The sequence below is a fragment of the Podarcis tiliguerta genome (assembly GCF_965153285.1).
Source record: "Podarcis tiliguerta genome assembly, chromosome: 6".
NCBI classification, from domain to species: domain Eukaryota; kingdom Metazoa; phylum Chordata; class Lepidosauria; order Squamata; family Lacertidae; genus Podarcis; species Podarcis tiliguerta.
Genome location: NC_139539.1, coordinates 13,241,358 through 13,264,123, shown reverse-complemented (window position 1 = coordinate 13,264,123; position 22,766 = coordinate 13,241,358). Strand labels below are relative to the sequence as shown.

At 42.3% G+C, this 22,766-nt stretch overlaps 1 protein-coding gene and 2 long non-coding RNA genes across 4 annotated transcripts in view; all 3 read right to left on the bottom strand.

Annotated features, from left to right (window-relative positions):
- Positions 1-339: 339 nt before the first annotated feature.
- LOC310680783 lies at positions 340-1,255 on the bottom strand. Its single transcript, XR_014512942.1, has 2 exons — positions 836-1,255; positions 340-608 (listed from the first exon to the last, which is right to left on the bottom strand). It is a non-coding gene; the product is annotated as an uncharacterized lncRNA (long non-coding RNA).
- A 7,352-nt stretch (positions 1,256-8,607) lies between these two features.
- Positions 8,608-22,766, bottom strand: part of LOC310680755 — a 90,453-nt gene continuing 76,294 nt past the window's right edge. The window contains exon 2 of the long non-coding RNA XR_014512911.1: positions 8,608-11,206. This is a non-coding gene — a long non-coding RNA (uncharacterized lncRNA). The remainder of the gene's footprint in view (positions 11,207-22,766) is intronic.
- On the bottom strand, positions 11,715-22,225 carry LOC310680684 (androgen-induced gene 1 protein-like). 2 transcript variants are annotated; one of them, XM_083447671.1, is made up of 6 exons: positions 21,556-22,225; positions 20,515-20,658; positions 17,894-17,995; positions 15,420-15,535; positions 13,023-13,174; positions 11,715-11,864 (listed from the first exon to the last, which is right to left on the bottom strand). In XM_083447671.1, the coding sequence occupies exons 1-6, from the start codon at positions 21,724-21,726 to the stop codon at positions 11,839-11,841; spliced, it is 711 nt and encodes a 236-aa protein (XP_083303797.1). In that variant the 5' UTR covers positions 21,727-22,225; the 3' UTR covers positions 11,715-11,838. The 2 variants fall into 2 exon arrangements, with proteins under 2 accessions (XP_083303797.1, XP_083303798.1); XM_083447672.1 differs by having other exon boundaries at positions 21,559-22,214.

The window sequence follows — 22,766 nt, the reverse complement described above, 5'->3', positions numbered from 1 at the left end:
CAGAACAGAACTGAACTAAAGGGTTCAGCCAGCCTGCTTATATAGAGCTCCACTAGAACGCAACAGTAACCATTTTCTGTAACTAGCCAATCACTGAACGTCACTTTCGATCCCTTATTTGCATATGTGGACCTGAACTATCTACATTATCCCCCTGCTGGCCCAGGGTGAGAACTTCAGTACATAACAATACTTGAGTGGCGTATGGAGGTCATTGGGTTCAATTAGGTCTGCATCATCATGGACAGGCAGAGTTTTTCATTTAGTCTTTTCTTTGCCCCAGTAAAGTTCCTGTGCTGCTGTTATGAGCTGCATGCACATTCCATGCTGCCAACGATCTGTACAGAAGTTGCTCTTTTATTTGAGTGGAACCTAACAGAAACAGCTGGCTCTGGCTTGGACTGGGGAATAGAGCCACTCACGGACAGAGGTGCCAGCCTGCTGTTCGAAGTGGCTGTCAGAACGTGTTCGCTACGCCAAGGGCAGCGTCTGGCAACTGCTGAGTTCGCACTGTCACAGCCAATGTTAGAAAAAGGAAGACGAGAGGTAGATCAAGAGGTGCCGTGTCTTCTCCCATCCTGTTCCTGCAAGCTGAGATGATCTTTATTCTGGTGCACGACAAGAAAATAATAGTGAGGACTAGAGAAGCAGCTAGACCCCCACTAGAGCAGCAGCCAAGGAGAACGTGAATTATGCTGTTATGAGAAGGGTAATGGGCTCGAGATGGACAGGCCTGGTCCAGCACATCTTTCGTTAGGCAGAGATAGCTGTTTTGGACTTAAGTAGTTATACAAGTACACTACAGCACAGGCAATATGTTGCTATGGGAACTAACCATATTAGGAAACTGTTTTGGAAGGAGAGAGCCTTTTGGGAATCAAGATTTGCCATCCCTCCGCTGAGGCTGATGTCATCAGGCTGTCTGTGGGTGAAAAGGAAGACGGCAGTTTGAGACAGACTAAGAATGAGACTAAGAATAGACTAAGGCAGACTAAGAACAGGGATGCGGGTGGCGCTGTGGGTTAAACCACAGAGCCTACGGCTTGCTGATCAGAAGGTCGGCAGTTCGAATCCCTGCGACAGGGTAATCTCCTGTTGCTCGGTCCCTGCTCCTGCCAACCTAGTAATTTGAAAGCACTTCAAAGTGCAAGTAGATAAATAGGTACCACTCTGGTGGGAAGGTAAATAATATACAGTGGTACCTCAGATTACAGACTCTGCTAACCCAGAAATAGTACCTCGGGTTAAGAACTTTGCTTCAGGATGAGAACAGAAATCGCGCGGCAGTGCTGGAGGCCCCATTAGCTAAAGTGGTACCTCAGGTTAAGAACAGTTTCAGGTTAAGAACGAATTAACTCCTGTTGGTCATTTTTTTAATGCCACTCTGAAGACACATTTATTTACACATTGGGCTGAATTGGGCTGTACTTGAAAAAAAATTAAAAAATCTTTAGCTGCTGCAGGATTGCTGTTTTGTGGGGTTTTTTTGGGGGGGGGTAATTGTGTTTTCATGCTTTGTAAATCACCTTGTGAGGGCAAAGTACTCAGTAAGGCATCAACATCTCTCTCTCTCACACACACAAAATCACATGTTATCTGGAGGGTGGCAAGGAATAAGGTATGCTCACACCCATTGGGGCAGTTGTGATTGAGAAGAAGCACTGGCATTTTAAAACACATAGTTTTGTTTAATAGCAGTAGCAGCAGCAGCAGCAGCAGCAAACCTGCTCTTTCAAAGACAGGTTTGCGTTTTACTAACTTCTGTTTTACTAATAACTTTCTGTTGGGAAAGATGGAGGGCACAAGGAGAAGGGGACGACAGAGGTCGAGATGGCTGGACAGTGTTCTCGAAGCTACCAGCATGAGTTTGACCAAACTGCGGGAGGCAGTGGAAGACAGGAGTGCCTGGCGTGCTCTGGTCCATGGGGTCATGAAGAGTCAGACGCGGCTAAACGACTAAACAACAACAACTTCTGTATAGTTTATCAGAATATTTCCTCTTCTTGGCAGTTCCACACAATTTTATCTTAAATTTTGTGTAAATGCAAAAAACAGCATATAAATCTGTGTCTTTATCCAGGAAATCATCAGTTGGTTCTGAAAGCTGATGGAAGGCAAGATGGGACAGATGATGATGATGATTACCAATCATCAAACAATGTGAAAAAGAACATGATTCAGAAGTCATTATAAAAATACTGGGATGGGTTTGCTTTGGAAAAGTTTGCTTTGGAAAAACATAGCTGTGTGTCTAATCTGTTTCCTTCCCATTTGCTTCAACATTTTTAAAATTGTTTTTAAAAACGCCAATCATGAGCTGTTGGTTTTGTAGCCTGCATTCTTGTAGGCGTGTTTTTCTTCTGTTGCAGGCAATTCAAATAAAAGTAATAAATTACACTTGTTTGGCTGTTGCAATCCTTTCAAGATGTTGCATTTTCTTCAGTAGATGTAAGGAACATATGGTGGAAGAAACATCTGTGGTGAAACATTTTTAATGTTCAAATTCTGCACGCAGATGATCCCCAGATGGAGTGATGTGTGTCCTTTTGAAGGCAGAGTCTAGCCCTTTATGGAAGGAAAGCCTGTTTAAAAATGCCCAGTTCTCTCTTCTTCGTGTAGGCCGAAAGAGCAAAATTTTCAATTTATTGAAAGGATAGGGAGCTTGTGACTCCCCAGGTGCGGTTGGGCTGCAGTTCCCATCATCTCTGTCCATTGACCACGCTGGTTGGGGTTGATGAGGCAGAATATTGACTAGATCTGGAGCAGGGGTCAGCAAACGTTCAGCAGGGGGCCGGTCCACTGTCCCTCAGACCTTGTGGGGGGGGGGCGGACTATATGTTGCCATGATTATGACCCGCATTTTTGGCAAAAACCTTTATTGGGACCAACCCCAACCTTGCCCAAATGTGATCTGGGGGTATTATCAGAAATATGAATTTGGAGAACTGTTATATAGGTGATATAATGAAATTCAGTTAGAGAGGATTCGATGTAATGAGAATTAGGTATTTGAAGAAACAATTTTTGTGTTTAGTTTATTGTAGTGTAATGTGTTTTTCTTTGTTGTGTGTTTTGTTATTTTTGTGATAAATGTGGAAAATCAATAAAAAAATTTGAGGAAAAAAAGTGATTTTGGGGGGCTGTTCCCTCATACACCCACGCTGCTTCCTTTGTGTTTTATGCGTTGACAGTTATTATTTCTCTCGTAAGGCGGGGTGGGGGCTGAAGTAAGAGCACCATTCCTGTCAGCCCTGGAGAGCGTGTGTGCATGTGTGGGTGAAGGGAAAAGCCGTTGGCCACGCTAAGTCAGGCCGGCGCTGCTCAAGCAAAAACGTTCTTTTCCCCGTGTGCTGTTTACCTTTCCATGGCTCGCACCGTGTAGCCAATGAGCGGCCTCCCTAGCAGAGCGCAGAACTGCTTTGGAGTGCAGCCACGTCCCCCTGTGGGGACCACCGCCACAGACACTGGCGGGCGTTGCTCCTGAGGTGCCTCTGAGCCCCTGTCGCTGCAACTGCCCTTCCTGAGGTCAGTCACCAGCAGCTCCATGGTGGAAATCCGAACTGTAGCTCCTTTCCCTCTTCCCCACTCCCCACCCCAGAAGAAAAGATTGCTGCATGCACGCAATGGAAGAAGGGGCTTGTCTTGAGCAGACACCCGCCTCACTTTTGATCCCCAAGCCTGCCATCGTGAGCGTGCAGTGTCGGCTGCCTGGATTCCCGGACCGTCCGTGGGCCGGATCTAGAAGGCAATTGGGCCTGATCCGGCCAGTGGGCCTTAGTTTGCTGACCCATGATCTGGAGGGTTACACAGGCTCCCCACCCCTTGGTTATTGCCAGTGACTGCTGATGCTACATTGGTAGGGTGGAAGGCAGGGTGACTAAAAGAATGGATGGAACCATCAACTTTGATGGCCAACAAATCAGATGGCTTTAAAAGAGGATGGGATATCATTGGCTGCTAGCAGGGATGGCTGTGCTCTGCCTCCAGAGGCAGCAGCTCACCTGAATGCAGAATTGCATGAACATAACAGTTTCCATTAATTAATGACATCTGTTAAGTCTAGCCAGGATGCAATGTTTCCAAACGACCCATTTCTTTCACATTTGGCCTCTGACTTCTTTATTTAAGACATTAAATTATGAAGAGACAGCAGATTGTGCTCACATGCATTTATATTCCGTACATTTTTCAGAACACCAAAATGTCCTATGCAGATGGCACACAACTTTCTTAAGTGGAGGTGTTTTTTAAAAAAAATCTGCTCATGATAGATGCATCATTTCAATTTAAAAAGTGATTCACCATGTTTGAAACGAAGCACACATATTGCATGACTCATGCTACCGGCTGCAGCTTTTTCAAAGAAATTTTCCAGAATAACGGAAACTCACTGTTAAGGGATGTATTCCAACCTTCACTTTTCATTCCTGGGGCAGCGGAGAGAGTAGTAAACAACCCTTTTAACAAAAAGAATTAGGAGTGTGGTATCTGGTCAATTTGTGCTACAAATGATTGCAGAGATTAATCAGGGGCATTTGCAAGCTGAAACTCCAAATATTCACCCTTCTACTGCAAGCTGCAGTCCAGTGGTGAGCATCCAAAGGCTTTGCACCCCTCCTCCTAAGGGTGGCCCATCGCTCGGTCGCTAATGAGCTATGGAAAAAGTGGTGTCTGTGGCAACAGAGCCCACAGGAAGGCCACTGGAGGGGATGAAGCTGAAGTACTAATCTGCCACTTACTTCTCAAAAAGAAGAATTAAAGAAGAGCATTGCTTGATCAGATCAAACTAATTCAGCACTGTATTTCCCATGGTAGCTGTAAAGCAAGCTATGAAGGCAATAGCTTTCCCCCTGCTGCTGTTTCCAGGATGTGAAAGTTATCATTATGGCCCTACAGTAACACGGCTACTTATCCTCCATGCATTTATTTTACCCCACTTGATAGCCGTCCAGTGTAGTGGCTGCTATCACACCTTGTGCAGTGACTTTCATAACTTAATTATGTGCTTTGTGAAGAAGCACCTCCTTTTGCCTGTTCTGAATTTGCCGCCAATCATTATCATTGGTTGAACCCAAATTCTAGTATTAGAAGAATACATCTCTTTCCACGTGCCCCCCTCCAGTGTACACTGCATTCTCCTTGGGGCAGGTAACTGAATTTTTGCTTATGCTATTCTGTAACGCATCACACACCTTGAAGGCGCTGCACAATAACAATTTAATCGCTAAATTTCTTGGTCATGAATTAAACACGTTCTTGCTGGATATTATTTGGTAATTACAAATACTGCGCAGCGGACATAAGCACACAGATAGCTTTGACCTGAAAAAGCTTCCTATTCCAACACCAGTTCATGAAACTGCAGTGTCACAAACAATGACCACTTTTAACATATGGAAAATTCCTGGAGTGTGTGTGTATGTTGTGAGTGTGTGTGTGAAGCTATTTGGCTGTGTGCATTTCATACTGTAATTTTGTCAGTACATGTGCTCTTATCTGTGGGTGGACTATTTTTGTCACTCAAGAATGGGATAGTTTGAGCCCCAAGAAATAATATATCAGCTACTGCAGATGACTCACATAATTAGATAATTTTGTATCAGGATGATTGCTTGATCTCTGAATTTTACTATGAAATTATACTTTCAACTGAGGGCTCATCCACACGCTTGTCCCGTGTTCGAGTGGTTTCCTGCTTGACCCACAATTTCTAGGCACAGGTCCAAGCCATTTTCCACTTGCCCCGCTCCTTCCCAGGGAAAATCTGCTCTTTGGCGCTATATTGTAGCAAACGTCAACCTGGAGAAAATCCAAATTGCTTTTTGCTCCGAATGAGCGCTAAAGAGCAGTTTTTCCCAGGGGAAAGCATCAGGACAAAAGGGACTGTGGATAAGCCCTGAGTTGAGGAACTTCCACTGATTTAAATATATGAATATGGAAGAAACCATATAAATAAATAATAGTATTATGAAGTAGTTCTCTGTTAATAGAGGAAAGTCCTACATTTCAAACAATATGACTGGATATGAATAAGAATACATCTGTGTTCTGCCACAACAAAAAATCAGGTTGGTGTTTGTATATCAAAAAACCAATCTAGTTCTATCCATGGCAGAGGAAGGTATCAGTATGTACTTGGATGCAGCCACACAAGTTTTCAAAACTGTGCAGCCAGATTTCTTCCCTAAAGCAGATCAAATAAATATGGCCTTATGCCTCATTTGTCTTATTCTAAAGCCAGATGAGTTTGCATCCCTTCATAGAAGGAAAAAAGAGCAATTTCAAAGCTATTTAAAAAGCAGTGTCAGTCAGCCAATAATCATCCCAGAGCACTGAGAAAACCAACTTAACTAAATATTTATCTGAACAGGATTTGAAGGTGCTCAACTGACAACCCTATAATATACTTTATTTGATCTATGAACAGTGAAGTGAAGTCTTGACAGGCTGAATCCTGTAAGCCACGACCGAAAAATAGTTGGAGTAGACACTAGAATTTTCAGCTTAAAGGTAAATCAAACATGGTTGAAAATAATGATTGAAAGGGGTGTATATTTCTCAGATCATGTATACAATGTACAATAGATAACTTTAGGCTAAGAACACCATGTGAATAGCAATCCAGAGTTGTTAGTCTTAAATGTTAGTTTGATGTTCCTGCACAATTTTTGAAGTATACATATGGCTAAAACATCCTGAAGCTCAGAGACAGAAGTCACAAGCAAAACAAAAATGGCTAAGTTTACTGTTCTCAAAGAATAAATGAGAGTGAAATGTAGCTGAAATAAATAATTAAGAATAATAATTTATTATTTATACCCTGCCCATCTGGAATTCAAAATTGACACCTGTAGTTATGTCCTCAACATGCTAGCTCTCTCCACATACCCTGTTTAGATCACACAAGATTTCACTTAAAGGAAAATGATTCCCCCTTCCTGGCTGGAGAATATATGGATAAATGGTAGAATGTTGTAATGAAGAAAGATTTCTAACTGATAGTTACAGGGCAACATATTTGCTGTGGAACATTCTCTTAATGATTCACTCTCTCAGGAATGAGTCATAATATCCCTTCCAAAACTCATGTAGTTTATGAAAACATTTTGGATTCTAACAATGGATATCCTTGTGCTTATAATCATTTTTCTGATAGATTAATCTTAAATATTCATGCAACAGTAATGTATACTTAATATGAAGAATACTGTACCAAGAATCACTGCTGGACTTAACATTTTTATACCTGATGCAAAATGACTGCTCAGGACTGGAATTCATTTAAAACAAAACACCACGATTCAGAGATGGAGGACAATGGAGGCAAGAAAATGAGAACCAGCTGTCTGCACCAAGTACTTCACAATGCTTCATGGTAAGCCTATCATTGACAACAACATGAAACAATTAGCAAGATGTCAAAAACCTGATGCTGAGCTGAAACTGCCATGCATTCTAACAGGGTTGAATGTAGAATGTCCCAATGGTCAGGCTGTTAAATCTGTGGCTTTGATCTGAATAAGGTGTTAAAATGAGATTTGTTTGCTCATTTGAGAATACTACACTGTAAAATTTTCTGTGAAATGTTACCTGAAAATAATGCATGGTTTTCTTTCTTTTAGTTAATTTAATGAAATAGTGGGTGCGATCCAGACCCAAACTAAGCTCTTTTAAGTCCAGCTGGTTGAAGGAGAAGAGATGTGAGCACATGCCCCCCTTTGAAATCAATGAAATTTAAAAGTTTTTACTTTGGGGCCAGGCAGGTAATTCCCACACAGTCATCTCATACAGGGCTATGAAGTCAGACTCCTTGCTGAGGGAGTGCATTTGTGTGAATCGCTTCTTCCACCAAAGGTTGTGCCAAGGTTGCTTTTAGAGTGGCAACATTTCTTCAAGCTGCTGTTGTTGCTGTCACACACACATATACCCTTCCCTTCTTCCAATAAATAAAATGTAAGGCTATTATTGTGTAACTCCTTTGGAAGATGTGCAGTGCCATTATCCTAGGTTTGCATGAAGTCAAGGTGGGGGTAGGAAAGCAAAAGAGAAGGCAGGTTGAACAACAGTCTTGACTATGGCATGGGAATGAGAAAGGAGGGACACAGAGAGGAAACATGGTGGCTTAAAACAATGGAAGTTTGGGTAAAGAAGGGATGGAGAAGAAAATGGCAGTTTTAAACAATGGCAGACGTTTGGATACAGTACCTTCATACAAGAGAATATTTTAGGGCTACACATCTCTGTCACTTAAGGCAGCTGAGGAATGGAAAAGGGAGAGGTTTGAGTACAGTGAGGATGAAGAAAGAGTCAGAAAGAGGGGAGAGAGAGAATTTGTGTGTCTGATCATGGGCATAGCCGAGGGGGGCAGTTGCCCCCCCCTGGATCTAGTGACACCATAGAAATAACTAACTGACCAATCAAATCAGTTCTGCCCCCCCAACAAAAGTCCTGCCCCCCCAACAAAAATCCTGGCTACGCCCAAGTGCATGATTACATACATCCATGAGAGTTCGCAGTTCAGACCAAGTAGGTCTTCCATGTGGGCAGAACCCACCTGGAAATGCACCCAAGGAGAAAAAAGGCCAATGGCATGCAAGGCTGCAAGGCTGTCATCAATACTTTATTTTCAATCTTCTAATGATTATAAAATCATTATAAAAACCTGATCCAAAACACCCACCCGCCCCACTCACACGTGAAAACAAAGACCACCACAGCCAACCACAAATGAACAACCCCAACCTCTCTCATCACCAAAGGAACACAAGTGAACAGCAAAGAACCTACACAAGCAACGCTGACACTAAACCCTACACATAGTAAGTAAAATAGAAACATCGCCACCCGACCCCACCCCACCCCACCCATCTTTCCCTCCCCTCCACCTCTTTCCCCCCTTTCTTCCCAACAAATGAAACTGATTTGTAAAAATGTTACATTAAAAATATATATATACGAGAGATATTGCACACACTTTCGTAAATCAAGAAAATCTTTAATAAAAAAAATGATTATAAAATGAACACTAACATTTGACTTCTAAAATATGAGTTCTTAATATAAGGTCAGAGTTTCTGACAGATAATATATATTAACCAAAGATTTGTTTGATGTGATGTCTTATTTAATTAGATGGAACTAAAAGTTCTTTGGGCCCTTCAGTCCAAATCTCAGGAGGCAGCAGGTTCAGCAGGAGTTCTGAAACATTTCAGATATGTAACCACAAAATAGAAGTTCTAGGAGTATTCAGCCTACTGCATGCTGTTAGTGATTTATAGGCTACATTTGGCTAGAAGATTTTTATTACCGCTGGGGAAAAACACAGCAAGATTTTACAATGAGAAATATAATCTGAAAGGCCTGGAAATGGTGCACCATCAAACAAATGCTGGCTATGCCTGTACGCTGCCCTGAATTAACAAGTTAAATCCACCACTGCAAGTAGGTCTTTAATTAGTTTGTTCCACCTGCTTTGTACATTCTGGACACTATGCTTGAAAACATTTAAAAACAATGTCCAAAAGATTTGAGTCACGCAAAGAAAGTAAGAAAAGCCTGCTGGATCAGGCCAATGGGGCATCTAGTCTAGTATCCTGTTCTCACAGCGGCGAGCCAGATGCCTGTGGGAAACCCACAAGCAGGACCCAAATACAAGAGCACTCTCCCTCCTGTGGTTTTCAGCAATGGCTATTAAGAACACTACTTCCAGCCGTGAAGAGCACAGCCACAATGCCTAGCAGCCACTGTCAGACCTTTCCTCCTACACGACTCAGCATATTCACATCCAATGTTTTAGTCCACAAGACCTGAGATGAAAGGGATATTTGTTGAAATTAAATATTCAAAAGTCTCATTCTGGATTAGTTCTAAGGGAAAGGTTGCCTGGCCTTCATCAGAAAGAAAAGACTTGATTATTCAACTGGATCTTGTTACATGCCACAACCCTGACAGCCACTTTTAGATAACTATAATTATTTAAAGAGAGGTAAATTGCATCCTTAGTCCTATACAGATTTGTGATTGATTAAGACTGACACATTTATGGGAACGTTTAGGATTGTATTTTAGGAACATTTAGGACTGTAGTTCATATTCACCAAGATTATTTATGTGAATTTGTATTTGGGTCTTGCTCACAGGCTCAGGGAAAGGAAGAGAACATGTCAAAATGTATTAAAATGCAACACATATAAAGACCCACTCACCTTCATTAACCCTACTAAGCACAGTATAGAACCGTTATTTATTTTAACCTTTTAACTAAGGGCTTGTCCACATTGGACTCTACTGTATGGTTACCAGATTTTTTTCATGGAATCCGGGGATACTTTTTAAATTTCATGCTTTATTATTTAGGAAAGGGTTGCCCAGAGTTCTTCACCTTTTTTAGAGGGGGAACCCCAAAGTTGTCAGGCGTGCACCTTGACACAAGGCAGGTGGAGAAGCCCATCTACAAACACACAAACGCCCCCAAAAAGAGGTGGTGCTGAGTAAAGGGACTCGCTGGGCTTGGGAAAACACGCATTAAAACACACACACAAGGCTCCGTCTCTCTCTCTCTCTCTCTCTCTCTCTCTCTCAACTGTTTTCTACGCTTCTCCTGTTCTTCACTTCCTTACTCGCCTGCCCCCCAACTCAGAGGTGCAGAGCCTGCAGCAGAAGAGCACCTTGGGCTCTTCTGCTGCGGGCGACTCCATGCAATTTCAGGGTGAGCATTGATCAAGGAAGCAAGCTAGAAGGAAGCTCTCTGGCTCACACCTTAGTTTAAATAGCCTCCCCCCCAACCAGCGGATTGGCTGGCTGGAACTTTGACATGGCCGGGACCTCCGGTGCTGCTCACTGCCATGGCACCCACCATGTTGCCTCGGCGGAAGTCCCCAGGCATAAATCAGGGGACATTAATTAAAATTCGGGGACATTCTGGGGACAGATTTTGTCCAGGGACAGACTAGTGAATACGGGGGCGTCTGGTAACCGTAGTCTACTGTGTGTTTGCAGCTGTTTGCACTCCAATTTAATCTGCACAGTCCACAGTCAAACAACACAAATCTCAATGCTTTCCCCCTGTAAAAGTGGGTTTACCCAATATGGGGATAATGCAATAGTGGGAAATCAGATTCCACACTGCTGCACCAGATGTCGCAGATAATTTGTTTCAGTGTTTTGAGGTGACTGGATCAATTTCCACTTTCTACTCCTTCCCTTTCTATGCCCACTACTTTCTCTCCCCCCACCCTTATGCACTCTTGCTTCCATTTCTCTTCCAGTATGCTATTAAGAGTGCACCAAGAGCCAAGAGCTTCTATATATTTCTTTTGATCTCCTAGAGTTGCAAATAACCAGAAAACTGCACAAGAATATTTACAATTGCCTGACTGTGTACACTTCTTGGGTGGGCATTTTAAATAAATAAATAAATAAATAAATAAATAAATAACACGTGCAACTATCTGTGAATATGCTCCGTCTGTACTTAACTGGCCTATCAAAATCAATCAATTACAAGATAGGGACAAACACAAAAGGAAACACCTACTGCCTTAAGGTACCAGGTATAATGCACGTATTAAATATGTATGTAATTCACTTATATATACCCAATTTTCCTATACAAAAATTAGTAATTTTGTTTAAAGCACTGTTAATCTGATTTGGTACATTTCCCCACTTTCTATTTTGATGGTACTATATATTATGTGTCTGAGAAAAGTCCATTTTCAGTATACTTAATCTTTAAGAAGAGGTTGTTACGAATGCTTTTATCTTGATTAAAGTTTCACTCTGTTCCATAAGTGAGTTTGCACTTTTAATGACCTTATACTTTTCCCAGGTTCTTCTCTATGTGCATTTCCTTTTACGTTTTGCTGAAAGGGAAAGAAAAGAACACTACACTTTAGAATATTTTCCTACATATGGGAATGTAGAGCCCTCCCACAAATGCTCCCCTGGAGTAGTGTTCCGTGTTTCCAGACCTGGAACCCACTTCCTTTAACATGAATTTAGGGAACCATTTCTTAATTTTTGTACCATATATTTGTATGGTGGTAGTGATGATGTTGTGACCCAACTCAGGCTAAGACCAGGCAGTGCGTCCTGACCCACTAACTGACAACCTATGCTCTTCTGGGTTCTCTGCTTCCCCCACTTGTAACTGCTGATGCTGTGCTAATCATGTTAATGTGAGTTCCAGCTGGACCTCACATGCAGCTATGTAGTGACACACTTCTCTCCAAGTCCTCAGTGCACAGAGTATTTCAGATGACTGTGGAAGTGGCTTGTGTGCCGGGCTTCTAGATAACTATGTGTACTGTGGGAGCACCTCATGAGGTCTGAAATGGTCAAGCTGCTGCAAAGCATTTAGTACAGTGGCAGAGTGGTTGGCCAAGAATCTTTGGGGTGAAAGGGATAGCTCAGCAAAATGCCTGTGGGAATCCCTTCAGTGCACAGAAGTGCACCCAGGAGGTATTGTATTTATCACTATAGTCTTTTTACAAGTGAAACAGAACTTGCATCTGACTGAACCAGTGGCGTAGCGTGGGTTGTCAGCACCCGGGGCAAGGCAAGTAATTTGCGCCCCCCCCCCCGCTGCACTGTCCCTCCCCCAGATAGTCCCTCTCTCTCTCTCCGCACTGCACCGCACGCCTGGCACCCTCCCCTCCATAGTGGGCGGCGACCCGGCAGCTCGGATCGGATTCACACAGCCAGCACTGCAGTGAGAGATAGTGAGTGAGCCAGGTAGGGGCAGAGAACTGCGAGTGCGAGCCCCCCAGATGTTGCGCCCGGCCCCCCCTGCACCCCCACGCTACGCCACTGGACTGAACACATTCACAGCTCAGTCTCAGACAAGTCATCTCAAAAGTTCATTGAATACATTGAAACTACTCCCAGGTTAAGTGACTTTATGACTTCAGTCTTTCTTGGGGAACCAACTTAAATGACTCTTCTCCTCACTTATGCATTGAATATTGGGAAAGTCCATTCCTTGTGCCAGCTACAGCACTGAAAAAAAAAATCCTACTTACCCCACAAGCGTTTTGTTAGTTGCTCCCCAACGAAGTAGAAGATTACCATTATAAGAAAAGATATGGAGATAAATATTGCCCGTCCTAATGGACTGAGCACTCCTAAAACTGGATATGCCCAAATCCCACTTGCATGGTTTACCCAAATTATCCTAGAAACAAGGGGAGACAGAGTCACAAATAGCCATAAATTTTATAGGTAGATAGTTGATTTCTGAAGTTGCATGGAAAAACTATTCTATATTTGCTGATAATTTCAAATATAAAACTGTAAGTTAAGTGCATAAATTTGGATTTTCTTAAAAACATAGAAGTACAATTCATACTTGAAAGCAATATTGATTTAAATGGAGGACCATATGACCGATGAGTATTTTACTTTTGCTAGATCATCTCCTTTTACTTTTGCTAGATCATCTCATTTCCCAAAACAACTCATTTTTCTTCATTAAAAAATAAAGATTATTCAACAGAAATTCCTGAGTGAAATGGGGCTTGGTAAGTATTTGTAAAGACTTTTTAGCATCTAGAAGAGGTATAAAGCATGTGAAATCTAATGTAATGCTTCCCACCATGTATAGTTGGTTTATAATTAATGCTTGACATGGTTAAAAATGGGTTTGCAGGTTGGTTTGAGGTAGCTATGGCTATAATCTCTATCAGCATACCAACCACAGAACCATAAAAACACCAGACAGCAACAAGTACCGTATTTTTCGCTCCGTAAGACACACCTTTTCCCTCCTAAAAAGTAAGGGAAAATGTGTGTGCGTCTTATGGAGCAAATGCAGGGGGAGGCAGGCAGGAAAAGCCCCCAAGAACCACACACAAGCTCCACGCAGCTCTTGCGGGCTTTTCCCCAGGAGGGAGAAGGGACTGACGCGGCCAGTCAGTCCCTTCTCCCTCCTCGTAGAAAATGGATAGTGCTCGCTGCCTTGGCTTCTTTAGCCTTGCACAGCCTCTCCCGGCTGGAGAGGCTGTGCAAGGCTAAAGAGGAAGCCAAGGCAGCGAGCGGGATCCATCCAATATTTTTTTCTTGATTTCCCCCTCTAAAAACTAGGTGCGTATTGTGGTCCGGTACGTCCTATAGAGCGAAAAATACGGTATATAGCTTCCTCTTCAGAGCTCCAACAACTGCATGCTAAGGAATCTAATGTAACGGGCACTGAAGGGCAGCTTTATTGAGCCCTCAAGCTTCTATTCTTAGGAACCTAAAGGAATGATATGCAGTTTCTGAACTGTGTATTTACACCAGCTACATGTGCTACATGTGGCATCTGTTGTCAAAATTTAAGACTAAAAAAGCTATTTGCCTGTGCGCTCATGATAAATTAATTTACCTAGTCAAAAATAATAACTAAATGGCTACACTAGAGTTAATCTGTGCCTGCTACCACAGAAATTGTGTTTTAAGGTCTTGAATAAATGGATCAAAGTAATGATAATAGGACTATGCTTACGGTAATTAAAGAAATGGTAATGGAGCAATAGGCATTAGCAGTGTAATATTTACTTCCAATATTTTATGGCTGCATAAACATTCCAACGAATTACAGAAAATTAGTTCAAAGAAGCCAAAAATTGTTAGAAATGTAATACAGTGGAACCTCGGTTTTCAAATGTAATCTGTTCCAGAAGACCGTTCGACTTCCAAAATGTTCTAAAACTGAAAGCAGAAGCCTCAAAACAATAGGGAAACTCAAAATGGCATGTTCGACTTCTGAAAATTGTTTGAAAACCAAAGCAGTTACTTCTGGGTTTTTGGCGTTCGAAAGCCAAAATGTTCGACTTCCAAGATGCTCGAAAACAGAGGTTTCACTGTATAATTACATTGCATCAATTACAAATTCTTTTAGGCTATTTTGAAAATGATGTGTGATCAGATCATCATAATTTATTGAGAAATTTGATAACAGCAAAAATGTTAATAGCTGCTAAATGGCACATTCATAAAATATCAACGTAACAAGAGTTGCTTAATACTATACCAACACTGCCATGACCTTTAAACTTGTTAAAATGGTATGTTTAAGAGAAAGGAGACGAAACCAATAACAATTTGGTCTAATCTTATTAATTATATGAAACAAATAGAATATTGAATATAAGCATTTTCATATAGTTTTATACTAGATGAGTTTATCAGACAATTTATGATAAAATGATGTTGTACGTTTAAAGTATCTTGAGATCAACATGATAAATATATTAAAATAGTTATTTTAAAGAAGCCATTAAACATACGGATCCCAATAGGCAGCATGCACAATATGCTTCATATGCTTTTTAAAATTTATTTTAAAAAAGGATTTGCTAATATAAAAGGAACAATCTAACTAAAATGATTAAAAATGATTTATATTTGAAGTGTGTTTGAAAAAGATACTTGATACCTACCATGAGAGGTATACAACTGCAAAGGCGCAAAGGCCCAAAATTCCTCTACATCTACGGGGATACTTATGATCACAAATGAACAATTCTATGAAAAGCAGTGGGAGGATGGTGGTATGCTAAAAAATAAAACACAAACACACACAAATATAAGTGCTGGAAACATATGGCAAATCGAAACAAAGTTTTATTGTTTGTTGTATTGTTTTCAATAGTTGTATTAAATTACAGTTTTTGAACTTCTGTTCCATGTTTTATTCCAAATACATATTTTTATAGTCTAGCTTAGTGGTTCTCAAATTTACTACCCGTAGGGCCCACTTAGGATGGTTGAAAATGACTGAGGTCCACTGTCATATGCAGGGGTAGCAGCAGTTACAAAATAGTAGCAGATGAGAGCATTTTCAATCAGGTGGCAATTACTGGCATCATTTTCTATGGCTGTCTGATCCATCTTGGGAAATTTATTAATTCTTTGCCACAGTGGTTTCCTCCCTGACACAAGCAGTTCCTTAGCTCAGTTTACTCAAGCTAAGTCTTCTTCTTTGGCAATCACTCGTAATATCACACCCTGAGGACAAAATTTGGTGCCCCCGCAACTTTGAATAGGTACATGTATAGATATGGGTTAGATCTTATTATTAGTCCCCTCAGCTCAGTAGCAGAACCATCTGCACTGCCCTAAATCCGCCACTGTTATGACCTGCTACACCTATTATTCTGCTGTCTCTTTCAAAGGCCCAGGCGTTCTGTTGGGGTGACTGGTTGTCAACCACATACATGTGTGTTTTTGCTTTCAGAGCCTATTCTAGCCCTGAGAATGTCCAACAGAGGCTTTGACTTTGCTGTTTGGAGTTAGCATATAAAATAACACTTTCCCACACCGTAGTTCAATCTCGCTTTGACTGGTGGAGTGGGTGGGGGTTGTGACCCCTCCACCACTCCCTTTTCATGCAGGCTCTGGGGAATGTCAGGGAGTAGTCTCAGCCTGCACAAGTGAGACAAGGGCTGTCATGGTATAAAAGGTAAAAGGTAAAGGACCCCTGGACAGATAAGTCCAGTCAAAGGCGACGATGAGGTTGCGGTGCTCATATCGCTTTCAGGCCGAGGGAGCCGGTGTTTGTCAGTAGACTGTTTTCCGGGTCATGTGGCCAGCATGAATAAACCGCTTCTGCTGCAACGGAACACCGTGATGGAAACCAGAGCACATGGAAACACTGTTTACCTTTCTGCCACAGCAGTACCTATTTATCTACTTGCACTGGCGTGCTTTCGAACTGCTAGGTCGGCAGGAGTTGGGACAGACCCACGGAAGCTCACTCTATTGCGGGGATTCGAACCACCGACCTTCCGATCGGCAAGTCCAAGAGGCTCAGTGGTTATATGAAGCAGCTAGCAGTGGAGGAAGGGTAAATGGATGATGTCGTCTGTTTATGGTGGGAATAAGATGGTGACAGCAGTCACGAAATTAAAAGACACCTGCTCCTTGGGAGAAAGGCGATGGCAAACCTAGACAGCATCTTAAAAAGCAGAGATATCACCTTGCCAACAAAGGTCCGTATAGTTAAAGCCATGGTTTTCCCAGTAGTGATGTATGGAAGTAAGAGCTGGACCATAAAAAAGGCTGATCGCTGAAGAATGGATGCTTTTGAATTATGATGCTGGAGGAGACTCTTGAGAGTCCCATGGACTGCAAGAAGATCAAACGCATCCATTCTTAAGGAAATTAGCCCTGAGTGCTCACTGGAAGGACAGATCGTGAAGCTGAGGCTCATGAGGCTCACTTTGGCCACCTCATGAGAAGAGAAGACTCCCTGGAAAAGACCTTGATGTTGGGAAAGATTGAGGGCACAAGGAGAAGGGGACGACAGAGGACGAGATGGTTGGACAGTGTTCTTGAAGCTACAAACATGAGTCTGACCAAATTGTGGGAGGCAGTGGAAGACAGGAGTGCCTGGCGCGCTCTGTTCCATGGGGTCACGAAGAGTCGGACACGACTAAACAACTAAACAACAACAAAGTAGCTATACATCTTAAATGGGGCTATCTGAATGATGTGCTACGTGCCCTCTCCTTCCTTCCCTTTGCTGTAGAGTCCAAATAATGTATGAGGGATATGTTTGCATAGTGGTATAAGGGGATTCAAATTCCTGTGTGCAGAGAGTCCACAGGATTCAGTGGTTGGGTTCTTGCTGTGTGCCCCATTGTAGTTTGGACATAACAGGGTGGTCCATTTAATTTAATCCTAGAAGAATGTGCTTCTGATCTCATCTTTGGCATGCTCCAGAAGAGGAAATGGGAACACATGATCCAAAGGTTCACTGCAGCTTATGCACACAATGTTAAACAATCATTTCACCTATTACATTTGAACTGACCCTTATACCTAAGTTCTGCAAAATATTATGATCAGATAAGCAATAAATGAACTGAACACAGCAAAAGAGATACCTGAAAAACAAATGGTGTACACTTACCATAGTATGATTAAGCCAAATTGGATTAACGTCATCCAGCTGTAAAGGATACACTAGTTCTCTGTCATATACGTAAAGGCTCCAGAAAGCAACAGGTACAAACTGTCATTAAAACATTTGACAATTAACACTTGTATCCTCAGACAAATAGTAACAATAGACAGTTAATGTTTTTTCAAATCAAAGTATCTGTTAACTTTTCCCCTTCTTTCTTCCCGCAGCTCGCTTATTACAATGAATAAAACCTGATTATTGTGCATATAGTTTTCTTTTATTTCTCCAGATAAAAATAATAAAAAACCTTAGCATCAAACACTCTGTATTAAGGTTCAAGCTTTCTTGTTTTGCAAATAAATAGCTGCAAGGAAACCTAAGTAGTGAGTTTAAGTGTTTGTCCGCATTTGAGCATCATTTAGCCATGAATCCCTTTCCCTCTCACCCCATTTGAATTAGACTGGAGTAGTCCACATCCAGATGTAATTGCATTTGTGTATGAGGTACAGTTTCAGACTTTCCCCTTCATACCAGCAGGCGCTCCCTCCTGTGTTTGTCACCTTCTAATTTGTTTATTTTGTTATGTCAATTAAGTACTGAAAGGGCCTGTAGGCAGTTAGCTTGGTGTGAACTTTTAAGTTTTTCCCAACCAGGAAGTGTGTGTGGGGGGGGGGGGGGAGCAAGCAGCACAGTCATAACTGTAAATTCTCAAAGCACACTTGTCAGATAGCTGTACAATATCTGGTGCAGAATGTTTAATGTACAGTTTTCTAGTTATGTGCCAATCTTAAGGGAGCAAAAGAAAATATACACAGACAGATAAGGCTACAACCCTACACTCAGTAGCATACTGGAAATAGTTGTGAGCACAGCTAGAAAAGAAATTAAAATACAGTCAACAATCTTCAGTAGACAAAATATTGAAATTCCATATAAGCAAATGCTTGCTTTTTTGTTTGTAGCAGTGCATTTGCTAGTTGTGCAATCATGCTGGAAGGACTCATTATCTATTGTTACCTATCGTTAGAAGCATGGATAATTATATTGACTAGTCAGAAAAACTAACTACAGTGGTACATCAGGTTAAGTACTTACTTCGTTCTGGAGGTCCGTACTTAACCTGAAAATTTTCTTAACCTGAAGCACCACATTAGCTAATGGGACCTCCTGCTGCCGCTAGAGCACGATTTCTGTTCTTATCCTGAAGCAAAGTTCTTAACCTGAAGCACTATTTCTGGGTTAGCAGAGTCTGTAACCTGAAGCGTATGTAGCCTGAAGCGTATGTAACCCGAGGTACCACTGTAGTCAAGTTCAGGCACAAGGGCAACAACAATTTTTCTTTTTTTAGAAACTTGGTCTGATTTTATTGATTTTATTAATAAACAGGATGAGAGGATGAACCCATCAAAGACTCAAGAGAATTGTGAAAATATATGTTTCAATAATATATGAACAATAACAATTTAATAATATTCAGTCATATGAATGGCTGTCATAGTTTTCATTAATGCATTATGGTGATGGAATTGATTGCTTTTACTGCCTGTTGTTCAAATTCTTAATAAATAAATAACATTGAGGAAGCAGTGGATGTGAAAAGGGGAGTGGCAGAAAGTGATGAATGATGCACCCACCTTAAAACACAGAAACAAATTGTCTGTGACCCCAAGCAAAGCATCTTGAAGCCCAATTTCCCAATTTACTGGATTATCTCATTATCAGATAGACCTAAATTTATAGGGGGAACATATCAAGATTGGTGTCGTCTGAGAGTAACATGTATGCTTTGCAAATTAAATGGGCAAACAGTTGCAAACAGAACAGTAAACTCATGTGGACAAGCCCTTCTACACACTCTCTCTCCCACGCAGTCCTGCCAAAAATGTTCTCTGAAGTTGCCAGAGATGCCAACACAGACTTTCATTGAAATGCAAATAGTAGCTTTGGACAGTCTATTCTTGTTGAAACTAGGTTTAACTACTGCTTCTTTTTACCCGGTTTTTCTGCCCCAGGTGAAGCCTCCAGAGGGGTGCTACTGAGGCTCCCAGCCTCAATGGTGAGGGGGTACCAAACTGGGAACTAGACGCCTGGAGGAAGTCTTGAACCTACTAGCCTTTTTCCAGTGGCATCTATGAATGCTCGTGCTAGACTATTATTAACTATTCTATAGGTCTGTTAGCTTCATTATTAAAAATGAACTAGCTGGGCTTTTCTTCTCAAAACAAAGTTTCTCCTGATTTAAATGATAATGTGGTAGGTTTTAAGAATGGGATTTGTAAGGCCCTACACTCATCTTAGATTCAAACCATTTGGAGGGAAATCAGCACTTTTTATATATACCAGGTGACAATCTACTCAGCACCCTTGGAATGGAGCAAGATAATTAAATGAAAACAACACAACAACAACAGTTACTTATTGTATTTTAAGAATGATCAATGCTGTTGGTTTCATTTAGACATGCCAGGCTCTTTGTGACAGTCTTTTAGAAATCTGGAGAACATCACCCATCAGACCTAGCCAGCAGGGATAATGGAAGTAGTTCCAAACATCAGGATGCATCAGGTATGAAGAGTGCTGCTCTATAGTACGCACATATTTCAATAATAGAAACAGTAGTTACTTACTAAGCCAATAGGAAACACATACGAAGAGAAGATGAAATCTCTGAGAGGCACCACCAGTGATGATACTCTTTTTTCTAATGAAGGCATGCACAGAGCTACAGTATCAGATATGACACATAACAGATACAGGATTGTCTGTAGAACCTATGAAATCACAAAGAAGCTATTAGAAATACGCATGGGGCTCAGTATGTATATTTTTTCCTTTTCTGGTTTAGTTTCTTAACACACCATACATTTAAAGCACATTGCTTCCACCCACCCCCTCAAAAAAGAATCCTGGGAACTGTAGCTTACTCCTCACAGAGCTACAATTCCCAACACACTTAGCAAACTACAGTTCCCAGAATTCATTGGCTGCGCTTTAAATGTTTATCAGGCGTACTCAGCCAAGGAAAATAATTTGAAGCATATTACTGGTTGGTACAGAGTATCTATTATCTAAAGGCCTTTATATTTCCCTCACCAACATTGTATCTTAACGTAAACAAGATTTTATGTATCTATTATCTAAAGGCCTTTATATTTCCCTCACCAACATTGTATCTTAACGTAAACAAGATTTTATGTATCTATTATCTAAAGGCCTTTATATTTCCCTCACCAACATTGTATCTTAACGTAAACAAGATTTTATGTGTTAAAGTTGCTCTGAGTCCTTTTTGGGGGGGAAATCATCATTATCTATTTATTTATATCCACCTTTTCCCCTGACAGGGACTCAACAAATAACAACAACAACAACAATAAACGGGGGCATGCGAGTCATAGCATACTTAGGAGTAACTGATGCCAGTTAGGGTGATGTATAACTAATTATGACTTTTTGCTACAAAACTCACGGGGGGAAGGGGCACACAAAAGAAACTAAATTTACCTCAGCGGGTTCACCCGCCCTAACCTATTTCAACTCTCTTTCTCCCCCCTCCCCCACCTTCCCGCGCGCGCCGCCCTGCACGTGCGGCCAAGGAGCGCTCCGTCTGCGCACGCGCGGCGTCCTCCCGCTCTCCCTCGTTCCCTTTTCGCAGCCGCCGCCACCACCACCTGGTTGAGGAAGGTCAGGTGTTTCCAGGAGCCCCCGTAGGTGACGTCCGGTTCCTTGCGGACCGACCTGGGAAACCCCGCGTTCTGGCTGACGGCGAAAACCGCCCAGAGGAAGCAGAGGAAATGTAGGAGCGCCGCGGCCCTCTGGCCCCTCAGCGGCACAGCCATTGTGGCTCAGCCAGCGCTACGCCGGGCGAGGGGACTCGTATGGATGTGGTGGAGAAGCGGCAGCGGCGGCTGCCCATTCGCCCGCGCTGGCTGGAATGGCGGGTCCGGGCCGCAGCCCCTCGAGGCCGAGGCGCCACCAACGGCGGCCGCTCGCGCCGACGGTGCCCACTGCGCAGGCGCTGCAGGAGGTCGTCGGCGCTCAGCCGCCCGCCGCCATCTTTTGGCGCCTTTCTGCCTCGACGGAGGGGAGCCTGACTGGCTCCTCGCGACGCCTCCTCACCTCACAGAGGGTGGACCGTACCATGTCAGCGACTGCTCTGTCTTTTTGCCTGTTTATGTTTGGGTGGGGGTAGTGGTAACACAGTGAGGTGGTCAGGGCCGCCCCCCTCCTCCTTCGCCCCGTGTTTTCTTCGAGAAACCTTCATGGCAGGTAGGCAGTCAAAACACTTGATCCGTGGCAGGGGTTGACCTGGGTTTCCCGCTGTGACAGCGCTTCTCGGATCCTCACCCCCGCTCCCAAATTGGAAATGGTCCTGACTTCGCCTAGATGCTGTGGGCGGGGCTTGGGCTGTGACGAGGATGGGCGCGTCGTCATTTGAACCCTGTTTGACAGCTGCAGGGAAGGATGGGTTGCTCACGCCAGAGGCTGTCAGTGCAAGGTACCCCTGCTGAAATCGCCTTTTAAATTTTTTTTTATTTTAAACACAGCTAATAAGTGCCCTCCTTTTTTCCACTTGGTCCACGCTACCTCCTAAAGAGTTCTAGAACCTTTCGTCATAAGAAGTTTGTTTAATAAAGTTTCTATACCAGTTTGATTGTAGGGAAAAAAATCTCAAAGCTGTTTCCAGAAAAAGATAGCAAAACAATAACATGACCACTAAAATTTTTACAACTGTAATTTTAAAACATACAGAAGGTTAAAACCACAATAAAATAGACTTGAGTTTTATCTTGGTGCAGTATATCTGCAGAAGACCCAGGGGATATCTCATTGCTGAACATGCTTTCACCTGGCCTGTCCCCAGCACCAAATTTGGCAG

Bases quoted from the DNA above. Each gene is read 5' to 3' on its own strand.
- LOC310680684 (XM_083447671.1), bottom strand. From the start codon at position 21,726: ATGGCTGTGCCGCTGAGGGGCCAGAGGGCCGCGGCGCTCCTACATTTC. The intron at 15,536-17,893 runs GTAAGTGTACAC...TTTATTTTTTAG, and splicing joins TTTGGCTTAATCATACTATG to CATACCACCATCCTCCCACT. The intron at 11,865-13,022 runs GTAAGTAGGATT...TTTCCCTTTCAG, and splicing joins ACTAACAAAACGCTTGTGGG to CAAAACGTAAAAGGAAATGC.